The sequence below is a fragment of the Microtus oregoni genome, unplaced genomic scaffold (genome assembly GCF_018167655.1).
Source record: "Microtus oregoni isolate MIOR12 unplaced genomic scaffold, Mior012 000071F_ref0000514, whole genome shotgun sequence".
Lineage (NCBI taxonomy): Eukaryota > Metazoa > Chordata > Mammalia > Rodentia > Cricetidae > Microtus > Microtus oregoni.
This window is the reverse complement of record NW_024543978.1, coordinates 4678298-4703284: the sequence shown is the minus strand read 5'-3', so window position 1 is coordinate 4703284 and position 24987 is coordinate 4678298. Positions and strand designations below refer to the sequence as shown.

At 46.0% G+C, this 24987-nt stretch overlaps 2 protein-coding genes across 6 annotated transcripts in view; both read left to right on the top strand.

The window, feature by feature from the left end:
* Positions 1 to 3069: 3069 nt before the first annotated feature.
* Positions 3070 to 24466, top strand: Stx16 (syntaxin 16). 5 transcript variants are annotated; one of them, XM_041641673.1, is made up of 10 exons: positions 3075 to 3191; positions 10688 to 10699; positions 15174 to 15289; positions 15392 to 15499; positions 16345 to 16485; positions 17233 to 17398; positions 18240 to 18331; positions 18717 to 18860; positions 19815 to 19895; positions 21704 to 24466. In XM_041641673.1, exons 4-10 carry the CDS (start codon positions 15407 to 15409, stop codon positions 21806 to 21808), a joined length of 822 nt encoding a protein of 273 aa, XP_041497607.1. In that variant the 5' UTR covers positions 3075 to 3191; positions 10688 to 10699; positions 15174 to 15289; positions 15392 to 15406; the 3' UTR covers positions 21809 to 24466. The 5 variants fall into 5 exon arrangements, with proteins under 5 accessions (XP_041497605.1, XP_041497607.1, XP_041497606.1 ...); XM_041641671.1 differs by lacking the exon at positions 15174 to 15289 and having other exon boundaries at positions 3070 to 3191; XM_041641674.1 differs by lacking the exon at positions 10688 to 10699 and having other exon boundaries at positions 3076 to 3191.
* Positions 3070 to 24987, top strand: part of Npepl1 (aminopeptidase like 1) — a 65130-nt gene continuing 43212 nt past the window's right edge. The window contains exon 1 of the mRNA XM_041641668.1: positions 3070 to 3191. The gene's annotated coding sequence lies outside the window, so the exon portion shown is untranslated. The remainder of the gene's footprint in view (positions 3192 to 24987) is intronic.

Sequence of the window (24987 nt, the reverse complement as noted above, 5' to 3'; positions counted from 1 at the left end):
AGGCAGGCAGACAGGCCTTATTCCCAGCTCTTAACAGCAGTACTGGCTCAGAACACTGCTCCTCCATAAGGCTGGGGCTTAACTGCTCCAGGCTGCCTTCTGGCCCCTCTGCTCAGCTTCTGAATTCTTCCTTCTCCCTGCTCCTGGGCTCTGGAGTTGCTTGAGGTGCCTGTTTGGAGACTAAAAGACTCCTTGTTCTATTATTCATAGATGCGAATACTGTTCATTTTTCTCAAAGAGATGCAGCTTCATTGGTCTCCTAAATGTCCAACAATAAATATTTAAGATTCACCAGGAAGGGTCATAACACAACACCAGGAATTTCATTAAGCTTCCCTAATGCAGAAAATGAATAAATTACCATTTTATATATTATTTGCCTGGGATCTGACAGTTTACAAAGTGCTTGTTTTTGATCTTCACAATAACCCCTGAGAGGTGGACAAGACATAGACTGCAAAAATTATTAAAATCGAACATATGTATACGTATACTAAAAGAGGACTCTAAAGGCTTTAGAGACACTGGATGGAGGTCAGACTATTTTGGGAACTTAATTTCAGGTCTCCCAATATTAGTGCACGTATTTAAAAACCTTTTTATTTAGAACTTGTTACAAGCCAGATAAGGCGGCAGTGGATACAAAGATGACTAAAATACAGCCATCCAGTGTAGGAGGCAGATCAGGTTCTAGCCAGAAGTAAACAAGTCCCTGCTTTGCAAGAGAGGGATGTGTGCTCTAAAGAATGGAGGAGAGAAAAGGACCACGGCTGTGTTCCTGCCTAAGCCCTGCTTGGTGGTTGTTTACTAAAGCTCTGTGCACTGAAAGGAGGAGGAAGAGGAGGAGGAAGGGGCTCTGCCACGTGACTGGGGGGCGGCTCTCACAGGCAGGGTCGGCAGTCGGTTGGCAAGGGAACTCTTCCTTCCCTCATTGCACAGCTATCTCCCGGGGTCTACACAGGTTTCCTTGCTTTTCGCTCCTCGAGATGAACCTGGGGCCTTGGCTTTGGGGCCGCCGAGTGCAGGGCTCTACGGTCTCCAGTGGGGTCTGAGTTGCTTGTCATCCCCGGAACAGCCCGCAGCTGATAGTCTGTTGCTAGGGGAGTGGGCGCCGGGATCCACACCGAGCTCTGAAGCCAGTCCTCACTATTCTTGCCATCAGCTCAAGCAGCCATCGCTGCTCGCCGGCGCCTCGATTCTTCTTCCATACTTTCATTGTGCTATGTACCTCGAAGATACGTTTCATAGGAATGCTTAGTTGCACACGAATGTACAAACACGCCCCCTTTAAGAGGAAAGGCACCCGGGACACCCGCACCTGACCCCACAGGGCTCTGACGCTAGGCCTCCCTGGAGTGCCGGCTTGGTCAGCCTCGGAGAGACGTAGGCGACCCCGAGTGTGGCCAAAGTGTCCCCAGTGTAACCCCCAAAGCTGTGGTCAAGACTGTGGGCGATGCACTCCAAGCATCCGCGCTGCAGAGATGCTGTCACTTGGGCTTGCCGTGGCCCCGTCTGTGCTCTAGAGACGCTGGCAATTGCAGCCCGGGGGTGGGAGTGAGGTGGGCTCGGCGAGTGACCCCCCAAGCCAAGCCACAGTAGCAGTGAATCGGATGCATGGCTCTAGAGACTGGGAAGCCACCCGAAGGCCCAGCTCGGTGGAAGGCAAACATAGCCACAACACCAAGTTCTTTTGCGGGGAGTGGGACTGAGGCGGTCTCTAAGTTAGCAGGGAACTTTTCCACTTGACAAGCACAACACTGTAGTGGGGATCTAACGACCCCCTGACTGCCCGCAGCAAGGCCGGCAAAGCCTGGAGCTCAAGCTATTTTTTTTCCCCCAGTTCCTTTTCATCGCCTGGTTGTTTTTCAGATTTTTATTTTTTTTTTTCAGCTTAAAAAAAAAAAAAAGGGCAAAACCATCTCAGCAGCGCCAGCCGCCTGCAGTGGAGCGTGCCCGGCCTGCAGAGGCAGTCGTCTCCCACTTTTTCCTCCGCCCCCGCTCAAGACTAGGCTCCACGAGAGCCACGTTCTCTCACTTTGGCAGTTCTAGTATAAGTTCACAACTGCCTGGACCCCAGTGGTGGTTTTCAGTTCCAGAGCCAAGTTTTTGAAGCCAGTTTTTTTGGGCCAGGACGCCCAGCCCAAAGCCTGCACACACTTAAGAAAAGGGAAACAGGGCACCCCGGGAACTACCCCGGAGAGGGCGGAGCGCTCCCACCCCTGGGGCAGGGCAACAAGGGAGTTCCCTCTCCGGAACGTTGCAAACAAAGCCCATGAATAGCGCAGGGGGGCACCCGCGAGAGACGGACAGGAAGAGGCTGGGGGACCGTCAGAGCCGGGACCACTGCACGGAAACGGCGTTGGGGGCAGGGCTGCAGCCTTATCCCGGGATGGAGGGTGCCGGCGAAGGAGTGAGAGGCCGGGGGGTCAGGCCGTGAGGTCCTAGTGGAGGCCTGCAGCCTGCTGGCAGTGGAGGACCAGGCCACCCGAGAAAGAAAGGGGTCAGGTCACTCTGAGCCCTAGAAGGCGCAGTCGAAGAGGAAGGGAGCTGCAGACACTCCCTTGTTCTGGGCTCAGGCCCTTTTCGTGTTTGGAGCAGGCCTTTTGTGAGGAGAGTTACCCAAATCTCCGTGTTAGAGCCACATGCCAAACACCCAAACGCTAAGTTAGGGTTAGGAGGCCAAAACCTTTTGGGGGCGGTCCTAGGAAATGAGTGGGTAGGGGTCTTTCCCATTCCCTCTCCTGATTGGTGCTTTAGACGCTTGTAGATCCACGCCTGGATTGGGGAGGGGTCTGCAGGACGTTAGATTTCGACGCTAGGATTGGGGGGATTCTAGTGCTTAGAGATCTGAGCCAAGCCTTTGGTAGGGGGAGCCAGACAATTGGAAAGCCTAGGTGATTTTTTGGGGAGGGGTCTTTGCGCTTTGGCGGAGCGCAAAATTGCGCCGTTTTTTTTTTTGTTATTTTTTTTTTTTTAGCCTAAGGCCTTGTAAAGAGAGGTTTCTGTACAAGGGTGGACCAGCTAGACCAGACTAAGAAAGAAAGTGAAAAAAAAAATCAAGATTATAAGGGGGTGGGGGACCCTGGAAGGGGGTTCACAAAGGGTGAGACATGGCCACCAGGCGTTTAACCGACGCTTTCTTGTTGTTGCGGAATAATTCCATCCAAAACCGGCAGCTGTTAGCCGAGCAAGTGAGTAGTCACACCACCTCCAGCCCTCTGCATTCACGTAGCATTGCTGCGGTGAGTCTCCTGGCGGCCTCTCCAGACACACAGTGTGTGCACTGCGGCTCTGCCTGTCTGTCTGTCTCTGTCTGTCTCTCTGTTTAAAAAGGAAAAAAAAAAGAAAGAAAGAAAGAAAAAGAACAAGACAACGGCGATTAGGATACTTAAGTGGAAGGGTTCCTTAGCCAGGGGTCATGGGGCACCTACAACCCCCAAGGGGCACTGCAGTATCAAGCCCTCTCTGCCTTACTTTACCCGTCTCACTTCCGTGGTCCTCCTAGTCTTCCTCTCCCAGCTACCTCGTTGTCACAGCACGACAGGCAGCTTCAATTTACATATGTTTTAGCCACGAGGACTTGGAATCTAGGCCTTTCTCCAACCTTCTTTTTGTTTTGTTTTGTTTGGAGTGCTCCCCTTCCCCGCCCTCTTGCAATGGCTTCACTTTGGTTCTTTGGGTCAGGTGGTTGGTTAGCTGACTCAAATCCTTGCAGAGAGAACTCTCCCCCACCCCCACCCAGGAAGGAGTTTTGTGTGGGGTGTGTGTGGGGTTGGGGGGGAGGTTGGGAGGGTGTGTGTGTGTGTTTGTGTGTGTGTTCATTTTCTTTTCCCACCATTTTTCTTCAAATGGCCCCAGTCCTCGGTGTAGCCTGTGCACCCACGAGTAATTGCTTTGCTGTTTTTCCTGGGGCTCATGTTGGTGAGACTGCAGGGTGCTATGCGCTTCGTTTTCCATTTCCCACACAGGAAATTAAGCTTTCCCCTCCATTCGAACTTTTTTTTTTTTAAAAAAAAAACCATGATGTGGATGTGAAAATTAACCCCCCAAAATAGCACATGGCTTTTGATTTTATTGACCGGAACTTCACTTGGTCTAGCAGTAGTGGGTTTTTTTTTTTGTTGTTCTTTTTCAAAGCAATGTTCCAGAAAGATTGCTGTATTTGGTTTGTTTTTGATGGAAGCTTTGACTTCCTGAGCCTCAGTCTACTGCCCTCTCAGATAGGGGCAGGTCTGAATGGTCCAACCAGACGAATATTGTTGGCTTTGTAATACCTTTAATCGAAAAGGGAAGGTTTGAATGGAAGCAGCCTTAGAACATAGGGGCATGAACCTTAGGAGGTTGTATTTGAAATACAGTTTGGGAAACCCTGCACCTTTGCACCTTTCCTACCTTTTAGATGCTGCATTGCCTTTTCATCTTTTCTTTTATCATTTATCGAAGTGCTAATGAAAAATTAAGCTCTGTGTCATGATTGTCATTGTGTTGCCAAGACAGTTGTCCCTTTTTTTTAAGTCACCGTGGAAATTATGTTTGGCCATATTATTCACAGAAAAGGGATTTGAAGCCGTGTGAGCAGTTTTTAACGATTAAGGTTTCAGATGTAAACTTTGGTCACAAGGCATAGACAACTACCTCCGAGTGTATAGGGGCTTCTCTTTGCATTTATATTTGAAGGGTTTTTACATTTAAAGGCTGAAAGAAATAATATTATATAGAAATAAGTAAAAAAAAATCTTAGCATGTTCATTCTAACACGGCTTTTGAAAAAGAATCTTCACAAATTAAACCGAGAAATAGTGAGTGGAGACGGGATGAATAGCACTGGTGGGTCTTCTCAGTTATGTTAAATAAGAGTCGTCTGTTCTTTATGACTTAATTTTATGCTACCTCATGGGGAAGGGGGAGAAAAAAAAAAACCAGAGCTAAACCCATACTAACGCTTCTAGGGCCTCAATTTTAATTGATGAAGAAGATATTGTTTGGTTTTTTAAATTTAATTCTGTATGTTCAAAGCATCCTATGATGAAGAAGATATTGTTTGATTTTTTAAATTTGATTCTCTATGTTCAAAGCATCCTGAACCTTTGGGTAGCGTGATAAAAAAAAAAAACAAACATTAATTCAGAGAGTTTAAAAACACGATGTCTCCGACAGGCAGCTTTTCTAAACTACGGTGCTGAGTCCAGCTGCTTTTTAAATGTGTTTCTAAGCAAGACTATTTGAATATGTATCTGTTTGCCTACCTAAATATGTGGGGAGTAAAGTAATTTAAAATGCTTAGCTGTAGTATATGGTTTGGAAAAGCAGATGATGTCAAGAATTATACAGATCCATTTAACAAATTCGGACAGCATTTTGAAAATGATTTATGAATGCAACTAAAATTCATGTTTAAGTTAAGAATGTTAACAATATTTTCATATATCATGCTATTGAAAATACTGAATGCTTTTATTAGCCGGTGCTTCCGGCATTTTCCTGCAATGGCTACGAGGAGTCAAGTCCGTGGAAATACCTGCACGATCAGTTCGGACTACTCAAAAAAAAAAAAAAAACAGATTTTTGCAGTCTAACAAAAATAGTTTGCCTAAGTTAGAATTTAAAAGGCAAAAACACATATTCACAGCTCTATATTTTAATTGTGTTCATTAAGAAAGCAAATGCATGCTGTAAATATCTGTGTTTAGAATGAAATGTTATATTTTCAGTTTGTTTATAAGTTTTTTTCACAGATTATTGCTGCACATAAAATAATCAAGAATGTCAAGATATTAACAGTAGAAATTGTAATTTTTTATAACTTCTGGAAATCAAGAAAGCATTATTGAAGAAAAAGATATTTTTAAGACAATTTTTAGAAACTCTTGCATCGTTCACACGGTGCTTTTGGCTCAGAAAAATTTGAAAACCACATTTTGACTTTCAATTTCAAAACTATCTGGTAAATCAAAACTTTATCAGTCAGCATTGAATATGGACAAGATATTAGATGATATTAGATTATCCAAATAATTATAATTAAATTTGCTAATTTTATTAGATAGCTATGAAAATATTTAATATTGAAATGGAACTTATTTTATATATTCTGCTCTCAAAAATAGAGGAAGCAGAAAAGCAAAACATTTTTAATTGTTGAATCTAGTGATGCTGATACATGCCAGGACATTTTAAACATTTTAATTGTTGAATCTAGTGATGCTGATACATGCCAGGACATTTTACTGCTTTGCATTTTTCTCAATATAGTTTCTAGCTTGGAGAAATTATAAATAAAAACTTTAAAAGTATGTATTTGTCTTAATCAAATGAGACAAAAGAGACAATTTGTAAATGCATATTTAAACTTATATAATTAAAAGGGAAGTAGCTAAAACTGAGAATTTGATTTTAAAAAATCATTACTTGGAATTTTAAATTTCTAATTAGAAGGGAAAACTGTAGACACTGATTTTAGTGTTTGTTGTCTCATATGTAATTAAAAATAAATATCTAAAATGAAAGATTTTATTTATATAAAAATTTAATATTGAGCTTTCACATCCCTATTGAGGACAAAACTACAGAAATGGATTACAAAGTAGTATGTGGATATACATATCTTATACACCTCAAAACAAACCTCGGTGGAAGCCTTAACATTTAAAAACAGTAAGCCCATACTTTTAAATAGTGGTTTGAAGAGAAAATGACAGATTTGTTGGTGATGGTTGCAGCAGGAGGCTGTGTATGCACAGAGATTTACGGCTAGGTACGGGGAAATGTGTGATGAATAAGGAGGGGTTTAAGGAAAACTTGCAAGCAGCAAAATAACCCAACAAAATCCCCCCCGAGGACCAGACTGGACGTAAAGGCCTTTGGTGCAATGTCCCTTTTTATGGAACCCTCATGTTTTCTTGCTAGACTCTTCTGTGATGGATCGGCATTCTGGCAGCTGTCATCTTTTACTTCTGAATTGTCTTTTCCTTTATCGATGCCAGCAATTTGTCTCCCACTCTAGGGTCTGTCTCCTGGTGTTTGTGGCTTAGGACACTGATTCTTCCTGTATGTGGACCCCACCATTGCCGTATTCCCTGGAGGGTTTTTTTTTTTTAGACTCAGCTGTCCCGGGTCAGACGCATAGTTTAAGTTCCTTTGCTGTGAATGAGGACTGATTTTTCTGTATTCTTTTTAAAGCTCAGCACAACAACTATAAGAAATTCTACTCATTTATATTTTTGTGTTCATATTAGTAAGGTTAATTTTGTTAAAACAGAATGGGGTTTGATTTTTGTGTCCAAGCCAAAGGCACTTGTTGGTACTTTTCAGGAGCTGGGTCCTGCCTTAAGTCTGGAGCATCCATCACAATGTCCCTCGGCAGCATGTGATAAAGGCAGAGTGATGGATGGAAGTCTGGGAATTCAGTCTGAGCCCTGCTCTTCTGTGGATGTAATCTTTTTGGACATCTTTAGTCTCCTTGCTAAATTGAGGATTTTGAGTGAGGTGATCTCCGGTGGCTCCATCAATTCAACAGTGTTTCTGCCGTTCTGTTTTAATATTTGTTTCTCCTGACCAAAGCACACAACCTTACCTTTAAATTGAAAAGGAGAAATCTATAGTCAACAACAGTGTTGGCTGTCAGCTCAAGGCTACGGAGGAAAAATACTTTAGAGTAGCCCAATACTGTACAAAAGTAACTTTTTGACATCTTGTCTGCCAAGCCCAGGGTTGAAGTCAGTGCCTCGTACAGGCAATTGCGAGCAGCTGGCTTCAGGAACCTGTGAGGATTTATAAAGTTAAATAATAATTAAAAAATAAAATCTTGGAATGACTGAAAAGGGGGAAGCTGAGTTGGCTAAGGTGCCGTGTTGCTCTTGTTCTCGGCTCTTGAGATGAATCTGAACCAGGGTGGGATTGCTTGGCTAGTGTTGACCACTGATATATACTCTGCTGTAAAAGCGTGCACGATCTATACATGGACGCCAATGTTAATTACTCCTAAATTAGTTTGAAACTAACCCATTATTTTTAATAAAATGTGTACTTTGTGTGTGCGTGGGGAGAGAACCTAAGGATTAACTGTGGTTTTAGGAACCTGAGGTCCTTACTCAGTCTTGAATGTGATATTAGTGAAGATTTATGTGTGCTTACTGTGTGCCTGGCAAGGCTGAGCCTTTTCCATGTGTGACCTGTGTTGTCCTGGATGAAGTTGGTGCTCATGGTTCAGATGAGCAGAGTGATGATGGGTAGAGGAGTTAGGAACTGACCCCGTCACCCATCTCGCGAATGTGGGATTGTGGGCCACAGTGGCCCCGGCTGCTTCCCCAGTGGGTGTGGAAGAACTTACTTGTTTAATTACATGTTTTTGTTTTTTTTTTTTCTCTTGCTAGCCTGGTTTTTTTACTTCTTTTTGCAGCCGTCCACGGTCAGTTTTAGCTTGCTCATCGTAGGGCCTCAGTCTGCTGGAAAATCATATCTTTGTCTGTAGGCTCCAAGTATGAAATCATTGTATATTTCTCTTTAGATATATTTGCTTTTCTGCATGTAAAGGTTCCATTTGAGCTGGGAGACTGACTTGTGAACGAGGGTGCTTTGTTGGATGAAAGTGAAGCATACTTTTATTTTTGCAGCAGCAGGAAGAAAGTAAACACAAGTATAGCACAGACCTGTGATTCCAACTCACTCGGCTCAGCTTGTCCAGACCCCTGAACAAACACGGATGCGCTTCCTCTTCTCAGTTCTCTGTAGGAAGTTCTTTAGACTATAAATTCCAAATGCTACTTGGAATTTTTCAATGTTTGCTTGATTGCTTGCCATGGGCAGGTCACAAGCCGTGGTTTAGACGATACAAAGGTTTTAGAAGGTGGTGATGGACTGTATTATGGTCTTTCCTGATTGTGATTCTTGTGTTTTAACTCAGGTCTAAATGACCAAATTTCCTGGGACTTTTGGGGCAGGAGTTTTGGAAACCGTCTGTTTTTAAGAAGGTAGAATGAGGGTGGTCTTTGAAAAGGTGGTATTCTGAGTTCAGTCCTGATGTGCAAACATTCCAGGAACGATTAATGGCAACAGCGAGGCTGGATGGTGGGGTGGAAAGGGTTGGTGCACCTGAGCTGCCCCCGTCCACGTCTTCTGGCTGGGATATTTTAATGCGTAGTTCTGAGTGTTTGTAAGTGTTGCTTTTAATCCTAGAATCTCATGATTGTAATTTCACCTCTTAGCGCCTAGTAATTGTAGGAGTGAATAGAAGAGGATGTGTGCGGCCAGCTAATAACCCAGCGGCACTGGCTCAGGTGCGAGATGGCTTAGACTGTGGCTCACGGTGCCCCTTCCCTCTTAGGAAGGCCCGGGAGGACTCAAAGGGGTCTAGGCTCAAGCCCCACAGCAGAAGATGTCATCCATCTGGGATATTGATAAAAGATGTCTGTGCTGTGTTTATGGATCTGCTTTGCTTTTTTTAAAAAATACATTATTTTTTCTTTTTAAAGCAAACTGAGATGAGGTAGTTCATGGCTTGTTCTCCTTGAGCCTCTACCATAGCAGCTTGTGTGCACCAGCAGAGTGCAAGAGTGCAGAGGCTCTCAGCTCCAAGATGCTCTCATAGATTTCTGTGCACAGGGATTATGTGATTACTTCGTGTGTGGATTTTGTTGTTGTTATTTTGATTCTTTTTTGTTTTTGTTTTTTTGGGTTTTTTTTTGCTAGCATTATGTGATAGTATTTTGGTATTAATAATCAAGCTTCATTTGTACTACTAATTTTTAAATAAGAAAATTATGTTATTTATTATTTTAATTTACTACTAAGTATAAAAAAATCAACACAGTTATTGAAATTCACCACTAATTATTTCCATGATCGATACTGTAGGGAAAAAGGACCTTGTTGTTTAGATTACCTGTCATTAGTAACTGTCTCTTAGAAGATAGCCTTTCACATTGGTCTAAACAAGAAGCTTTAATTTTCAACTGAAATTTAACCCTTGAGTGTCCATTTCCTCCTTCCCACACTGGTGAAGCTGGGTCTTTTTCCTGTCTGCTTTGTCTCCTTAGCTTACAGTACCCTGTAGCCATCCACATAGCTGTGCCCAATCCCAGCACATACAGGAGTGTTTCTTTCTCTGTCTATTTGTGTCTCCATCACCGGGGATAAAGCCGTGGCCATGGGGTTTGATTTGTACTGTCCGTGGGTAGATTGGCTGCACTATGATTTGAATGTAGCCATTGGCAAACAGTTTTGTGGGTTGTTTATATTTTAATTCCATTGCATTTGCTGAGCTGATTGTCATGTTAAACTATGTATTTATATGACACGGTAACGTTATACTTTAGCATTTATTTTATCTTTCTGAGGAAATTTAGAGGTGATATTGCAAGTGATAATTGATCTTTATGAAAAAAAGATTACCTCTGTATTTTAGTAAAACAGAGCAAGTATGTTTTGCTTGTTTACAATGTGTTTTAATTTTCACAACTATTTATAGATTACTACCTCCTTTACCAAAAGAACTGCAGTAACTAAACACACAGGTTGGTGTAGCTGTTCCTAAGCGGGAAGACTCCAGGGCAGCCTTTGAAGTGTTGGGTTGTGTAGTCACTTGGTTAGGTTGATACTGTCTCCTCACCTGATGGCCTTGTGTGTCTGTCTGCCCATGCCTTTCTGCTTTTCCTGCCCGGACGGCCCGACGGCAACACCACAACTGCAGGAGCTGGATGAGGTACTGTGCTTTGAGTATTTTTGTATGTTGGGTGGTTTTAGTTTATAAAATACTGTTTTCCTGCAGTCTTTGGTCACATACATGACACTAGCCATAGCATACATGTAGAGTTGATTTGAATTACTGTATGGAATGTATTGACTTCATACTTCGCCTGTGTTCACACCCTGTGAAGTGGTAACTGAGAAGGATGCTTAGGAACCATGTCTACTGTTTGGGAAAGTTCTCAGTTTGGAAGCAGCCACAGGGGAGAGTTGCTTGACTGGGAAACAAGCTTCCTGCTTATAGGTGATGACCTGGGCTCCTGATTTCTGAGATACAGGGGATATAGTGGTTGAGGTGGAGCAAAGGGGGACAGGCCATCTGACAGAAGCTTCAAGTAGGTGGGGAGGAGCCATGAATGCTGCTGCCATCTGGCTGGTCTCTCATGCTCCTGATGAAGTAAGGAGTGCTGTGTGTTTCGGCTGCTGCTGCAGGGACCACATCTGCCCTTCCTGACAGCACCTGCTTGACCTCTTGGTTTCTTGTTAGCGTCTCGCTGGGAAAGCCAGGAGAGTATGCATCCATATCATTTGGTTTCAGTAGCCCTGCTAACAGGGCCAGGAGACGGGATGGACACTCCTACCGACCACATTAATGGCCCTTTCTGTCTCAGTGATGAAGGGGCTGTGCCGGCTTTTCTGAAGGCAGGTTGACTTGTTTGAATATGAAGGTTCTACAGAAAGGCAGTTCAGGGGTCAGGATCACTTCCTTTTGTAACCTGCAGGTGCCAGCATCTGGGTTCGCTCTAGCCTTATATTGGGAGAGCCTAAACTCATGGTCGATGATGCCAGCACACTACACCACTCAAGCACCCTGTCTCGGGGGCTTTCTAGTCCTCATGACTTCAGGAGGATCTGCCTGTAGGGACTAGGGGCATAAGCGTCCTGACCTTTGGTCAGCTAGCAATGGTGATAGACTCCTGTTTCTTTCTTTTTCTTTTTCTGCATGTTAGGAAAAGGTAGATGGGACTCCATTAGCAGGATGTACCTCCTTGCTGAGCGGGTTGCAGCTGAGGAAAGGAGTAAGGTTGTGGGAGGGTTGGTAAGAGGTTCTAACAAGAGACACTTACTCTAGCCCCTCCTATAGGGCAGCTTCTAGAGATAAGCCATGTGTGTGAGGAGCTTGCAGGCCCACGTGTGTTTCTTTGGGGGTTTTGATCAGCATGTAGCCTAGGCTGGTCTCCAGGTACTGGGGTCACAGATGTGTGTCACTCCATCTGATCCCTGTTTGTATTTCTTGTGCTTAGCATCTGTGCACAGGACCCTGGCGGAAGTGCGGTGCGCTGAGCAGCCTTGTACTTGTACTCTTGGCTCTGCACGCTTCACTTCCCTCCCTTCCCCAGCGCCATTATGTTTTTCATGAAGTGTAGCTTCCAGAATTATGCACAACATACTTTATTTACCTCATCCATTCATTCCACCCATTTACTGTTGACTCATTCAGCTAATTATAATTGTGTGTTCATTACTGTGAAGTGCCAGGTGCTGAGCGGGAGCTGGGGATGGAGCTGGGGAAGGTGTCCAGAGGCTCCCTTTACTGAGGGAGAGCAGGCTTTAAGGTCGTGTCTTCTGGGAGTGGTAAACATCTGCCACTTGGGTGTCCTGGCATGAAGCCATGAATCTGAGAGCCCCTGCCCTCTCTACAGGTAGCCCTGCAAACATACATGTTAACCACTCTCTTCCTTAGACTAAGGACCCTGGAGACACTGCTTCCTTTCTGCTCAGGGAATAAGCAGTAGAGTTTTGGCCAAGAAGGAGGCCATTCTCTATCCACAGTGTTGTCCAGTACAGTATCCATTCCCTCCTCTGTCTTCTGTGCCTGGTCTTTGCATTTTCTGCCTTGGATAGATAATCTTCCAGAAAATAGGAGCTATTAAAAATTATAAGGTATAAAAGTCAGGATCCCAAACTACCTAGGCCTACTAGCTAGCCCTTGTGGTCTTTAGCAGGAAGGGTTTCAACATCCACTGAAGGTAGGAGCAAGCCCTAGGGAAGGATTGCTCTTCGGTTGCAGAAGTCAAGTCTGCAAGCATGCTCAGTGCCGTGGTGGTGGGCAGGAGCGGCTACTCCTCTTTCTTTCTTAGCTTGTGTATATTGAGTAGTATCAGTGAGTTAGCAAGACTGTCAAGACAGTGCATGAGATTCCCAGGGAGGAGAGTCAGTGAGTTAGCAAGACTGTCAAGACAGCGCATGAGATTCCCAAGTTTTGTGTTCTCTGTTCTGGCTGTTCAGTAAGTGTTTTCAGTAATTTCATAATGAGAAGAAAGCATTATTTTTTAATCTCAGAATAAGATAATATGGTTGTGACTTCAAGATTCTTCTGTCCACTTGCTTGTTTACGCCTCCTCGAGCCTGGCGATTTCTTAGACCGTGTTGTCTGTCCTTGTGCTCGACCTTCAAGATAGACAGGTCCATTGCAAAAGTTGCTAGGCTGTGGTTTGTAGCGTCCCTTCTGGACTCTTGAGTGTTGAGTGCTCATGCAGCCGGCTTCTGGTGAGAGCTGCGCTTGTTCTGCTGTTGAACTTGTTCTACTGTTCCTTGATCTCACTGTGCTAGCGTACACATGCGACAGGGTGTTGTAAGCGTGGAAGGCTGTGATTCGGAGCAGCAGGATCTCTAGGACAGGTGCGCATGTGTTTCTTGCCTAGGTCAGGAACTTGTCTGCAGTGGAGGCTGGTGGGGGACTGCTGCAAGCAGTGCGGTCCGCTTCAGCTGAATGTTCAGATGTGGTCTGTGACCTTATTTCAGATGATGCTAGTCCAGGTGAATTTAAAGATGCCATCTCTCTGCATCTTCCAGTTTAACATGCATTTGTAAACAGTGAAAACAGTGCAGCCTGTTTTGTTGATACTATCTGTGTTGTGACACACACGGGAACAATGCAGACCGGACATGAGCTCTATGGCTCAATAGTAGATGCTGTGGCAATTTCAAGTTGTGCTTTGTGTGATGTTCTGGAATTGAGCTCAGGGTCCACCCCTTGTGGTGCGAAGCTGTCAGGATCTGCTAAACACACACACACACACACACACAGCAGGCCAATCAAGGATGTTCTTGGTGGCTGTGGAGTGGAATTGTTTCCACGGTCGTTAGCAAGACTAGCCTGGTCAGACTTGAGTGCTGGAGCCCCTCCAGTCCCTGTGTAGATGCCACAAGAAGAGCCCAAGCCCTGGCCCTCCTTTGCTGTCTTAAGTGTAGCAGCCCTTTGTGCTGGCTGGTTTGCTTAGTCAACTGCAGTTGTATTGCGTGGGTTGCTAAGAGTGAGCTTGTGGGGCCCGGTGGGGATTCTGGAACCAGCTGGCCAGGTTTTAGTCTGCCACAGTAGCATGGTGCCTTAAGGCAGGCTACTTAACTTTTCTGAGTTTAAATTCTGTGTTTATGATTGAAATAATGGTCCTCAGCTCACCTATATTTTGTGAGGATTAAAATAATAAATTAGTGAAGGCTTAAGGTGGCTGAGGACCGCCACCAGGACCTGCGGTCAGCAGCACATGTTTGAAGGGCACACCATTAGCTCAGGCACAGATGGAACTTGGGCCTGCTGTGGTGACGTGGACAGTGGTCAAAACCCCCAGGCCTTGGGTCCATTTCTGTCATCATGGCCCTTGTTGGATGCTGGGGCAGGTGGAGGCCAGGCTACCGGAAGTGTGTGCAGTGCTGAAGATGACAGTTGGAGTGTGAGCTGGTACTTAGGGATCATAGGCTTATTCCTTGGAAAAATTTTAACGTTGTGTGTGTGTGTGTGTATATATATATATATTAGTTTTCCCTTCATTTTTGGGAATTGTTAGGTAAGCAAATATGAATTTGACAAATGCTTGAAAAACACACACATGTGATTGCAAGGAAGGAGGGTAGTGGGCGTTGCTCATCCAGTGCCTCAGTGTGCCCAGAAAGCTCGCAGCAGAGTGGACAGCGCCTCTTGGCCACTGTCCTTTGGTTATCATTTGGGTCTTTTGAATTAGTATTTAAAAATTCTGTGCTTTGCAGGACCTCTAGATCCTTTCAGATCCATTCATTGCCCCAGGCAAAATAAATAAATAACCAGGCCAGCCTGTGATTTCCCTCCCACTTGCTGGAATTTCAAATTTAAACAACAAAAGCTATCTGTCATTTCAAAGTAAGGTAAGTACTGCCAGTGGACATGCAGCTGAAGCAAAGCAATGGCTGTCTGCCGACGGTGCTGCTGAGACTGGAGGATGGCTGTGGTCCACACAGTCTAGTTAACCCTTTGAGCAGCTCTTGGACACATGTTAGCGTGGGGCTTGTGCTCTTGTGACCGAGGTCACGGGCCCGCCTGATTTCAGCAGCAGACCCGTTGCTTTCTCACCCAGCACATTCCCGCTCGCTCCTGCTGCCCTGGCTTTAGAGCTTGTTCAAGAGCGCTTTCCTTATGGAGCTGGGTTTCTGATGTTTTCATTACATTTCTGTAGCCAAATCAAGTCAAAGGCGTGTCCACAAGAATGTCCAAGGAAGTTAAGAACTGATGCAAGAAAAGATAGGAGTGGAGTTGAGACCCTAGTGTGACAGAGGCAAGCTTGTAACACAGGCACGTCATTTCCCCAGCCTTTCCACACCCTTTCAGGGACAGTAGGGGATCCATGTCCTAGCTGACCTCTGACCGTCTCTCAATGTCCGTCATTCTTTGTAGCTGGCTGATGACCGCATGGCACTGGTGTCAGGCATCAGCCTAGATCCAGAAGCAGCGATTGGTGTGACAAAGCGGTCACCTCCCAAATGGGTGGACGGAGTAGATGAAGTAAGTGAAAGGACAGCTCCAAGGGCTTTGTTTGCTTGCTTGCTTGTTAAGTCTGGGTAGTGACATGGCTTCAAGTGTCTACCGAATGGGTCAGTTTGGCTCCAGATATAGTTGTGTCCTCAGACACGCTCACATGTTGATATACCACACAATAGAGTAAGAGTGTGTCTGTCTGTCTGTCTAGATGGTGTGGGCTTACCATTAGCAGCAACTACTTGATTTATAGAAAGAAATGAAAAATCATGGAATAAGAAAATTGTCTGCTAGTTTGTTTTAGATGTATTTATCCATTTATTTATTTACTAACCTTGATTTTTTGAGGCAGGGTTTCTCTGTATAGCCCTGGCTGTCCTAGAACTTACTCTGTAGACCACGTTGGCCCTGAATTCAGAGATTTGCTTTCTTCTCCCTCCTGAGTACTGGGATTAAAGGCATGCAACACCGCCCCATCTGGCTAATTTTATTTTATGGGTGATAGTGTTTTGCCTGCATGTATGTCTGTACCAGTTGTGCACCTGTGGAGATAATAGAAGGACATTGGAGCCCCTGGCACTGCAGTTGCACAGATAACTGTAAACCAGCATGTAGGTGCTGAGAACTGAACCCGGTCTTCTACCATAACAACAAGTGCCCTTAACCACCGAGCTTCTCCCCAGCTTTTTTTTTTCTTTCTTTCTTTCCTTTCTTTCTTTCTTTCTTTTTTTTTGCAACTTGAATTTAAAAACTTATTTGTGTGTCAGTAAGCCGCTAAATTCAGCTGAACTCAGAGTCTGGTGCAGTTCATCATCTTGAATGCAGTCTATCTGCTAGGCATGAGCGGGATTCTTGTGACTTCGCTTGTTTAGGTACAGTATGATGTTGGCCGCATAAAACAGAAGATGAAGGAGTTAGCCAGCCTTCATGACAAGCATCTGAATAGGCCCACCTTGGATGACAGCAGCGAGGAAGAGCATGCCATCGAGATAACCACCCAAGAGATCACACAGGTGAGGGCACCTCCAGCGCCACAGACCCCTATTATAAACCCAGCAGGTGATGTCCTAGGGTTTTATATTCCTGCTGGAAGCCCTCACAGGGACTATGAGTTGCCAGCATGTGTGTGGTTTTCTTGGAGGTCTAGGCACTATTTTTCGGTTGTTGGTAGATCCCACTGTGTTTGAGAATGTAAAACTCGGTGCAGCATAGTAATGCATTTGATCATTTGATGTTAGAGTGTAATTGCTGTCTCACACCAGGACTTGCAATTTTATGCTAAAGCACAGCTCTGTAAGAAGACATCCTGGGGATTTTATTGGAAACACTGTTTAACCTTTAGGTGGTGTGACTCTGTGTTTAATTCGCCTTCTTACTCTGAGAGTAGACATCCAAATACCTGCTCTGAAGCCAAGTCACCAGGGCGATTTCTCCCTCAGTCTCTGACTCTGCCCTCCCATCTGTAAAGTGGGCATAGAAACCACACTGGTCCCTGCCTTGTGCTCCTCCTGTAGGAAGTGAAGGAATGGTCGGGCATACAGTGAGTGACAGGGCGTGGAGTGAGCAGATTGGGGCTCACCATAGACATCGTACAAACAGTCTACAGTGTGTGTACATGAAACCTCTAGCCAGCCCTACACACACACACACACCTACCTACCTTACCCAACCCTTCATATCAGTCTGCAGAGCAAGGTGCCTCCTGGCAGAGGCCTTGGTGAGGAGAGGCCTCTTGATGTAAGCCAGAGCTATTCTCTCAGCTCTTCCATAGGTGCCAGCGTGCTGTGCAGGCCCTGCCCAGCCAGGCGAGAAGGGCCTGCTCCGAGCAGGAGGAGCGGCTGCTGCGGAACGTGGTGGCCTCCCTGGCACAGGCCCTGCAGGAGCTGTCCACCAGCTTCCGGCATGCACAGTCCGGCTACCTGAAACGTGAGTGCTGCCGGTCCTGGTTGAGGGACTCTTGAGTAAGAAACATTGTTTTCTGTCCTCCTTTGGGGCTGTTTCTCTATCCAGCTCTTGCCTGTCATTGTTAACAGCTAGTTAGGCACATTGACAGCTTTTCAAGCAGAGGAAGCTGCTTCCTTGGGAGACCCTTGCTGAGGAGGAAAGGCCTGGCTCCTGGTGCGGTGCTATAGACAGTTCGTGCCCAGCCAGCTGGCCCTAGCTGTCTGCAGACTTGGAAAGCCGCAGCATATTTAGGGAGGAACACTTGTTGCGGTGTGATGGTGAGCTTTGGAGTTCTGAGGACACACGTGTAAGAGCCAGTTCCTCCTCACAGGGACATCTACATAGCCCTGGAGCTTGAAAGTAGGGTGTAAACACCCTGTTGCTGGGTTTTTCTGTATTGTCATTGTAGTGGGTAAAACCCCGCTTACTCCAGAGACCCTGCCCCTCCACAACCTACACATCTGTTTTGATTTTGACCCCTCACCTCAGAATCAGAGCGCTTACTAAAGATCTTCCAGGTGAGAATATTGGCTTTGTGTTAGTGTGTTATAAGATCAGTTAGAATAACTATTTCTGTTTTGCTTAGAGAGTCTCAGATGGTTGTATACTGTCTGTCTTGGCATCCAGTGAGTCGGGCATTTAGAGAGTGGCTGCCCAAGTGCCCCGAACACTTGCATGCTGTTGCAGTGCTTTAACACAAGGCCCCCCTGGAGGTGGGCCTCTTCAGACCTGTTTGGGGGCCTCCCCTTGCTGCTGGCTTTTACTCTTTAATGGTGGAGCAGTAGTCATATGCATCCAAGTAAAGTGGGCTCCTGTCTGGTAGGCATGAAGAACCGAGAGGAGCGGTCCCAGCATTTCTTCGACACGTCAGTGCCACTGATGGATGACGGAGACGATGCTGCCCTGTATGGTCAGGTCTGTGATGAAACCCGCATCTGCCCCCTCTTTTCCTAAGTTCCTTGCTCCTGTGCAGTTTGGGGATAGGGAGTGCTGCTGTCTTGTGTCTACCAAGTTGTCCTTACCACAGGCAAGAATAGCCATGCTGTGTTTTCTTCCCAGCTGTCACAGGGAGGCCTAGAGTGTGCTTCCCACAACCCGAGACACACAGACCCATCCTCAGGCTGTTTGTCCACTTCTGCTTCAGCTGCTGTAGTACACACTGTGCTGTTTGTCCTGTCAAGGAAGTAACTTACCTGTTGCCAAATGCTTTATAAAAACATTTTCAGAATTTGTTTTCCGTAAATGTTGTCTGAACTGGCTTGCCACAGCTTTCCTAGCAGGGAGACTCTTGTGTGGACAGGGTTTCACGGATGAGCAGCTGGTCCTGGTAGAGCAGAATACACTGATGGTGGTGGAGAGGGAGCGGGAGATCCGTCAGATCGTGCAGTCCATTTCCGACCTCAGTGAAATCTTCAGGGACTTGGGAGCCATGATTGTGGAGCAGGTGTGTGCCCTTTGGGGTGTCTTGCCCTTCCTTCCCTGTGGTCCTTTCACCCTGTACTCCAGTTGGGAAAACATTCAAATGTGTGTTCCTCACACTGCATGTGTTTGGGGGACTCTGCGTTTTCGGGTACTGTGGGCTTTTGTCATTCCCTGTGAAAATGCCATATTTTTAATCTAGAAGAAAAAAGGAATAGAAATTCTAATGTTTTTCTGCTTTGCCCCAAAGATATTCATGTGCATGCATCCTTTGGAGGCTCGGTGGACTCTGACCAAGCCTGGCCTAATTCTGCCATTGTACAAGATTCCCTTCTGACAGTGCAGATTGTTGTGGAATGGCTGTTGGAACCACCAGCTTTTAAGTAGAATTAAATCGTTGTTCATTGTTACAATCTGATTAGGGCGTTTTATTATCTTGCCAGCAGGGATTTGTTTGGGTCCTGGTCCCCTGAAACCAACTACAGAGTAGAGCATTTGAGGCCCTATCAGAGCCGGCTGGTTAACTGCTGTGTTTCCCTGTGAATTGCCGTCTTTTTTCCATGCTTCCTCTCAGAACCAAGAGACTGTTTAATAATCTGTCCTTGGGATCCAAGCTGTCATTTCAGATGGTGATCGGAGCAGCCTGGCCATGGGGGAGAACCTAGCTGGTAGTCTCCGTCCACCAGGCCCCAGTATCTGAGCAGCAAGAGTGGAAACCCATGGCCCTTTGCTTCCCAGAGCCCATTTCTCTGAAACAGGTCTCTAAGCCCTAGTACATCTGAAGGTGGTATTTCTATAGGAGCTGCATCAAAAACAGAAATCCATGTGGTTCTTGCTGCAGCTGACACAGCACTCTCTACAGAGTGCCTGGCACTGCTCAGGAGTGAGTCCTGAGGTCTGTGACACATGCATGTCTCAGGGCTTGAAGTTTAGTCTCCCTAGCTGTAACTGACTGTCTCTACTGTCTCTTATTACTCAGGGTACAGTCCTTGACAGAATTGACTATAATGTTGAACAGTCCTGTGTCAAGACTGAAGATGGCTTGAAACAGCTTCACAAGGTACCAAAGTTCTCTATGCTGGGTCTTTAGGAACTGTTATCAAATCCTGGGGATTTCTAGGAAGATCTCTTCTGTCGCACATCCTCAGCCTAGCACACAAAGGGGTAGAAATGGGAGCTGATGTCATGCTGCAGCTTGGTTGTCGGGCAGGCCTCATCAAGAGGCCAGACAAGCAGGGGTCCTCCTGTGGGCCTGGAGCCTTCCTTCTTGCTTTCCATCTTTCCGAGTTTTGTTAGAGAAGTCAGTTGATTGGCCTCTCTTGGTGTGGGCTGAGAAGCCATCTGCTTGTTGCTGGTAACTTATGGTTGTTGGGGGTTCACCTCTGACAACTTACTGGTGAAAGACTCTCAACAAGGAAAGAAATCTAATTACCCCTTCCTGTGTCACCTCCAGGGAAATTTGTAGACAGTAGGGTGGGCTGTGCTCTTGCTGTCAAGGGAGCTCTATCGTGGGGTTTGCGTGTTTGTTAAATTTCTTTTTAAGAATTGGGTGAAAATCATTTTAAAAATCCTACAGTCAGTTATGAGAAATGGACTCATGAACACCAAGGTCATGTGTGCGGTTGGGCACAGGCCTCCTGTAAGGGGAATGCAGCCGGCTCTTCTAACAGATCACTTGTCCATGATGCCCACTGGTGCCTCTGGCCATGTGGTGAGCATTGCCCCAAGTCATGTTCTTCTGAAAGTGGAAAGCACCCTGTCTCATCATGGTTCCAGGTTGCAGGGTCTGGCCAGAAGCCCTGTGCTGCACCTCCCAGGCTAGGGACAGGTCTTGCTTAGTGGGTGTTTGGAGTAATGGAGGCGTCAGCCTTGTCTCACAAGCAGGAGCTCCCTGAGCTTCTCACTCCATAGTGGGTTTGAGGTGCTGCTAAGTTACCTGTCAATCCTGGAGTTTCCTAGGGAATATGCTTTGTGCTGTGATGCAGACCCAGGGGGAGGGGCGTCTTCTCCATGGGAGACTGGGTCTGACAGAAGCTGTGACTTTTCTTTTGGTCTGGAGTATTAGAGTTTTCCCAGTGTATGGTCTGCATTGGCTCCTTGGTTCTTGGGGTTGCTCTGAGGAATGGGTCTGTCCTCAGCCCACACTGTGGGGAGGGAGCTGAGACTTGGGAGTTGCTCCCATTGGCCAGTTCTCAAGGTAGTCTCCTGTGCTGTTTCTAGGTGAGGAGGAACTTCTCTGGGTGAGTGGTAGATTCCCTAAGGATGCTAAGCTACAGTCTCAGCAGTCTCTGAGCATGCTCTCCTTCTGTGGGGATCTGTGTCAGTCGTCAGCCATGTGAAAGACACATTGATGGGGAGAGAGGAGTACAGGGGTCAGTGACCCCAATGCTTCTGTAGGAGAGAGGGGTGCAGTGGGCAGTGACTTTGGGCACTGCATAGAGGGGGAGGTTGCAGATGGGGCTTTGGGAGCTCGTCCGTGTGCCATCAGTCATGGGTAAGGATGGGATTGGTCCTCAGGTGTCTCTTAAACCAACAGAAATGGGCACATTCACCATTTCTTCCTCAGACAATGAGGTATTCTCTTTCCAAATTCAGAGGAAGTAGAGACAGGGCCTCTTGGGGCTACTGGTTCCGTGCTTCCTGGTCACTCTTTCCTGTCCAGGGAAGAAAGACAGTGTCCATTCGTCCTGGGAGTGGGGACCTTCCTGAGAAGCCAGAGAAGGAAGAAGCAGGCCAAGCTGAGCTTGGTTTTCTTGGCTTCTGTCCTCACAGCAGATCTGAATGTTCACACTGAGGGAGGGCCACCCTGCAGGGCCCAGGCTGGTGTGAGGTCTATGGGGAAATGATGCCTTCCCTCCTCTTTTGTAGGCAGAGCAGTACCAAAAGAAGAACCGGAAGATGCTTGTGATCTTGATCTTGGTTGTCATCATCGTAGTCCTCACCGTGGTCCTCATCGGCGTAAAGTCTCGCTAGTGGCGCCAAGTTCTGGAGCGTGCTACTGCATGGGTTCCTTGGGTAGGAGGGTTTGGCTGGCACCACTTCACTGTACTGCCTGCAGAGCACAGCCCACTGGCCCAACGGCAGCTGCGGGCCTTCCTGTGGATGCCCTCTCTTGGTGGACTGGAGTGCAGGCATGGCTGTGGGTTTCCATCTCTGTCCAGGGTTTAAGGACCTGAGGCTGTTGCTGAAGAGACTGGCCCTGTGGCCAGCTGTGATCTAAACACTTACTAGAAAGTGAGGGAATGCAGGTTTGCAGGCCTTGCTGAGGCACCAGTGTGGTGTGCATGTGCTTACTGCTAGTGCTCACGTCTGAGCAGCATGTTCAATAATTTTTCAGAAATTTTTTTTTTAGCCATCTGGTTTTTAAGAAGTTTGGTACCAAAAATTTATGAGTAGAGGCAAACTGCCTCTTCATCTTCCCAGCTGAAAACAAACCAAGACGTTCTTCAAGAATTTATAATCCGTTCCCCATTAACTTAATTTAGCTTCTCCATCACAGTTAACGATCAGAGTAACAAAGTGTGAAAAATAAGAAACCATCATTGATGTTAATTAACACATTTAGACGGGCCAGTTAAACCAGCTTCATGCGTTTAAATCAATTGTAAATAGCATACTCCTCATTCAGAATTTTGCACTGCATTTTCTGCTGTAAACCAAGAGGGGTTACTAAGCAAAACCTCCTGAATCAGAGAGTTGGTCATTTGAACTGACCTCACATTACAAGAAAACTTGATGGTATCATGAACTAGATTGAGCCATGTGTCCCCAGCCGTTCTTCCTCAGTCCGTCACTTACAGTCTAGCTATGTAATCACCTGTCCAAACCCGACTCCACTTAGTGAGCTGTAAATTACACAGAGGCCGCTTTAGATGGGCCACCCCATTTAGGATTAGTGGATCTCAAATTATTAACCAAACATCACTCCATTTCAAAGTAAAATATTCTACCCATGATTTGATTTATCGACTCTTCCATTGCCACTTAACAATGCCCAGAAAGCAGGTATTCCTGAGGACAGTGAGAGCCTCGACTAAGGAAGCCCTCTGTGTGTGCTTGCTGTGTGTGTGTGTGTGTGTGTGTATGTGTGTGTGTGTGTGCCCACGTGTGTATCACATGCATATCAGATCACTAGAGTAAGGTTCTGTTTACTTCTGTTTATCTACCGGTGCTTGGGTGCTTGGCAGGACTGGAGAGGTGTGGACAGTGTTGGAGTCAGAAGATGAGGTGTGTGTCTGACTTGCCATCTTCATTGATGCTGCTATACTTTTAGTGGTCTTTGTGTCATTTTCGATAGCTTTTAAAATTGTCTCTGCTTCTCTTACGTTATTTAAGAATATGGTCCTTTTGAGTGTGTGTGTAGACAAATGTGTGTATTTACAGACTCACTGCAGGGGGAGTTCAGAACTCCAGCTCGTGCAGAGTTACCCTGAGCTCAGCCTCCCTGCTCAGGCTGTGGGACACTGAGGTCCAAAGGTTTACCAGACCCCTTGACGACATTAGTAGGGAGGGTTGGAAGGGGAGTTAGCACCTACCCCATCACTTTAGAATCAGGAAAGGGGGGTCCTACAGGCCTCTTTTCCTGATTTCTGAGGTTAGACAAGCTGCTCCTGGATGGACTGGTCAAATTAGGGGACCTGCTTTAAGCAATCTGTGGAGGCCACGCTGAGTAATTATGAAAGCCTTGAAGAAAAGTGACCTTTTAAAAAAGGATCACCATTTATTTATATTTATTTTCCTAAGTAGGGTTTTTTTGTTGTTGTTTTGTTTTTTTTTTTTTTTCTTTTGGTGGGGGGAGTTAGTTTTCCCCCAACCCTTCTGGGTAACCTAACAGGTCTGGTTAGAAATTGACCTAAGGACCTGTGGGAAGAGGGACTGTCCCCTTGTGCTTGAAGACAGTATGGTTCTGATATGGGCCCAGCCACCCTGATGGCCATCCTTAGGGGGCATGGACAGGCCTGCCTTGTATGTAGCTAGATCCACAGCCGTGTATGCTAGCTCTTTGGGGTCCCTCCCCATTGCACTTTTCCATTGAGCCTGTTCTTGGGGGAATATCAGAAATGTGTGAGGACACAAGAGGGATTAGTGCCAGGGTGCTGGTAGGGACCTCAGGATAACTGACTTTGGAAGAGGACTCTTCTATCTGCCGACAGCCACTGTCTGTGGGCTCATCCTGCCCTTCAGTCTGGCTGTGGAGGTGACAATCACATCTCTCCCTGTGCCTGGGAAGTGCCCTGGGGAAGAAGCCCAAGCCCTGGATACTACCTTCTTCCATGGTCCTCGGTGACTCCTGTAGAGTGGCGGGAAGGAAGGGGACAAGTGCTGGACCTTTGGGGCCCCTGATCTTTCGTAAGACTAGCCTAAAACTGCTCTCTGTCTTTTGGGGCAGGGAGGGGGTTGGGGTGCTAGCTGGGCCACTGTGTGAAGCAGTGTGTCTAATTTAACGGATGTACCGCTTTCTTTGCTAATTGAGAGAGCATTATTTATTTGTTTTGACACAAGTGCTTGCAGTGTTTCATCCCAGCTAATGGCTTCTTAAAGGTAATAAAACCCTCCAACCTAATTGGCCAGATAAGACTTTTTTCCTTGTGTGCTTAAATAAAGCAATTAGTGAAGCGCTTCTATCCAAAATGACTTTTTTTTTTGTCCTGACTAATTTACTGTTACTGGAAACTTTGTACAATAAAGTGATCTCGCAGACTGAAGAGCATCCCGCATTCCTATATTAATGTTAATGATGGTCACACTCTGTCCACATGTGTCTGTGTTAGCAGGGGCCTGGCCACATATGGGGTCTCTGGGTCCGTGGCTATTTATTTCGTGCCCGAGGCCTCTGCCTCAGTGTTTAAAAGTCAGTTTGTCTTTCTAATGGAGGCCTGCAGAGGGACCAATCAATTTGCTATCCAATATACAAAAAGGGAAACCACATAAAAGACATAATTATTTTTCTTTATGAAAACACACTTTATGTGAGCATGTTTGGCAGTCTTCGGATTGTGCCCAAAGTGGTTTGCACGTGCAGGCTCTAGGACCTAGCGTTGACAAATGCCATCCTCCAGAATGGAATGACAAACTTAAGGAACAATGTCTGCTAGGAATGTCCAGGTCTTCTTCCAAGGCCAGAGCAGAATGTTGATGCTCATTTGCGTGTG

What these genes read in the sequence shown, in the direction of transcription:
- Stx16 (XM_041641670.1), top strand. Translation starts at nt 3,111, where the DNA reads ATGGCCACCAGGCGTTTAACCGACGCTTTCTTGTTGTTGCGGAATAAT. An exon ending in CCACCCAAGAGATCACACAG is followed by an intron (nt 16,486 to 17,232) that starts GTGAGGGCACCT and finishes CTATTCTCTCAG; the next exon opens with CTCTTCCATAGGTGCCAGCG. An exon ending in GAGCCATGATTGTGGAGCAG is followed by an intron (nt 18,861 to 19,814) that starts GTGTGTGCCCTT and finishes CTTATTACTCAG; the next exon opens with GGTACAGTCCTTGACAGAAT.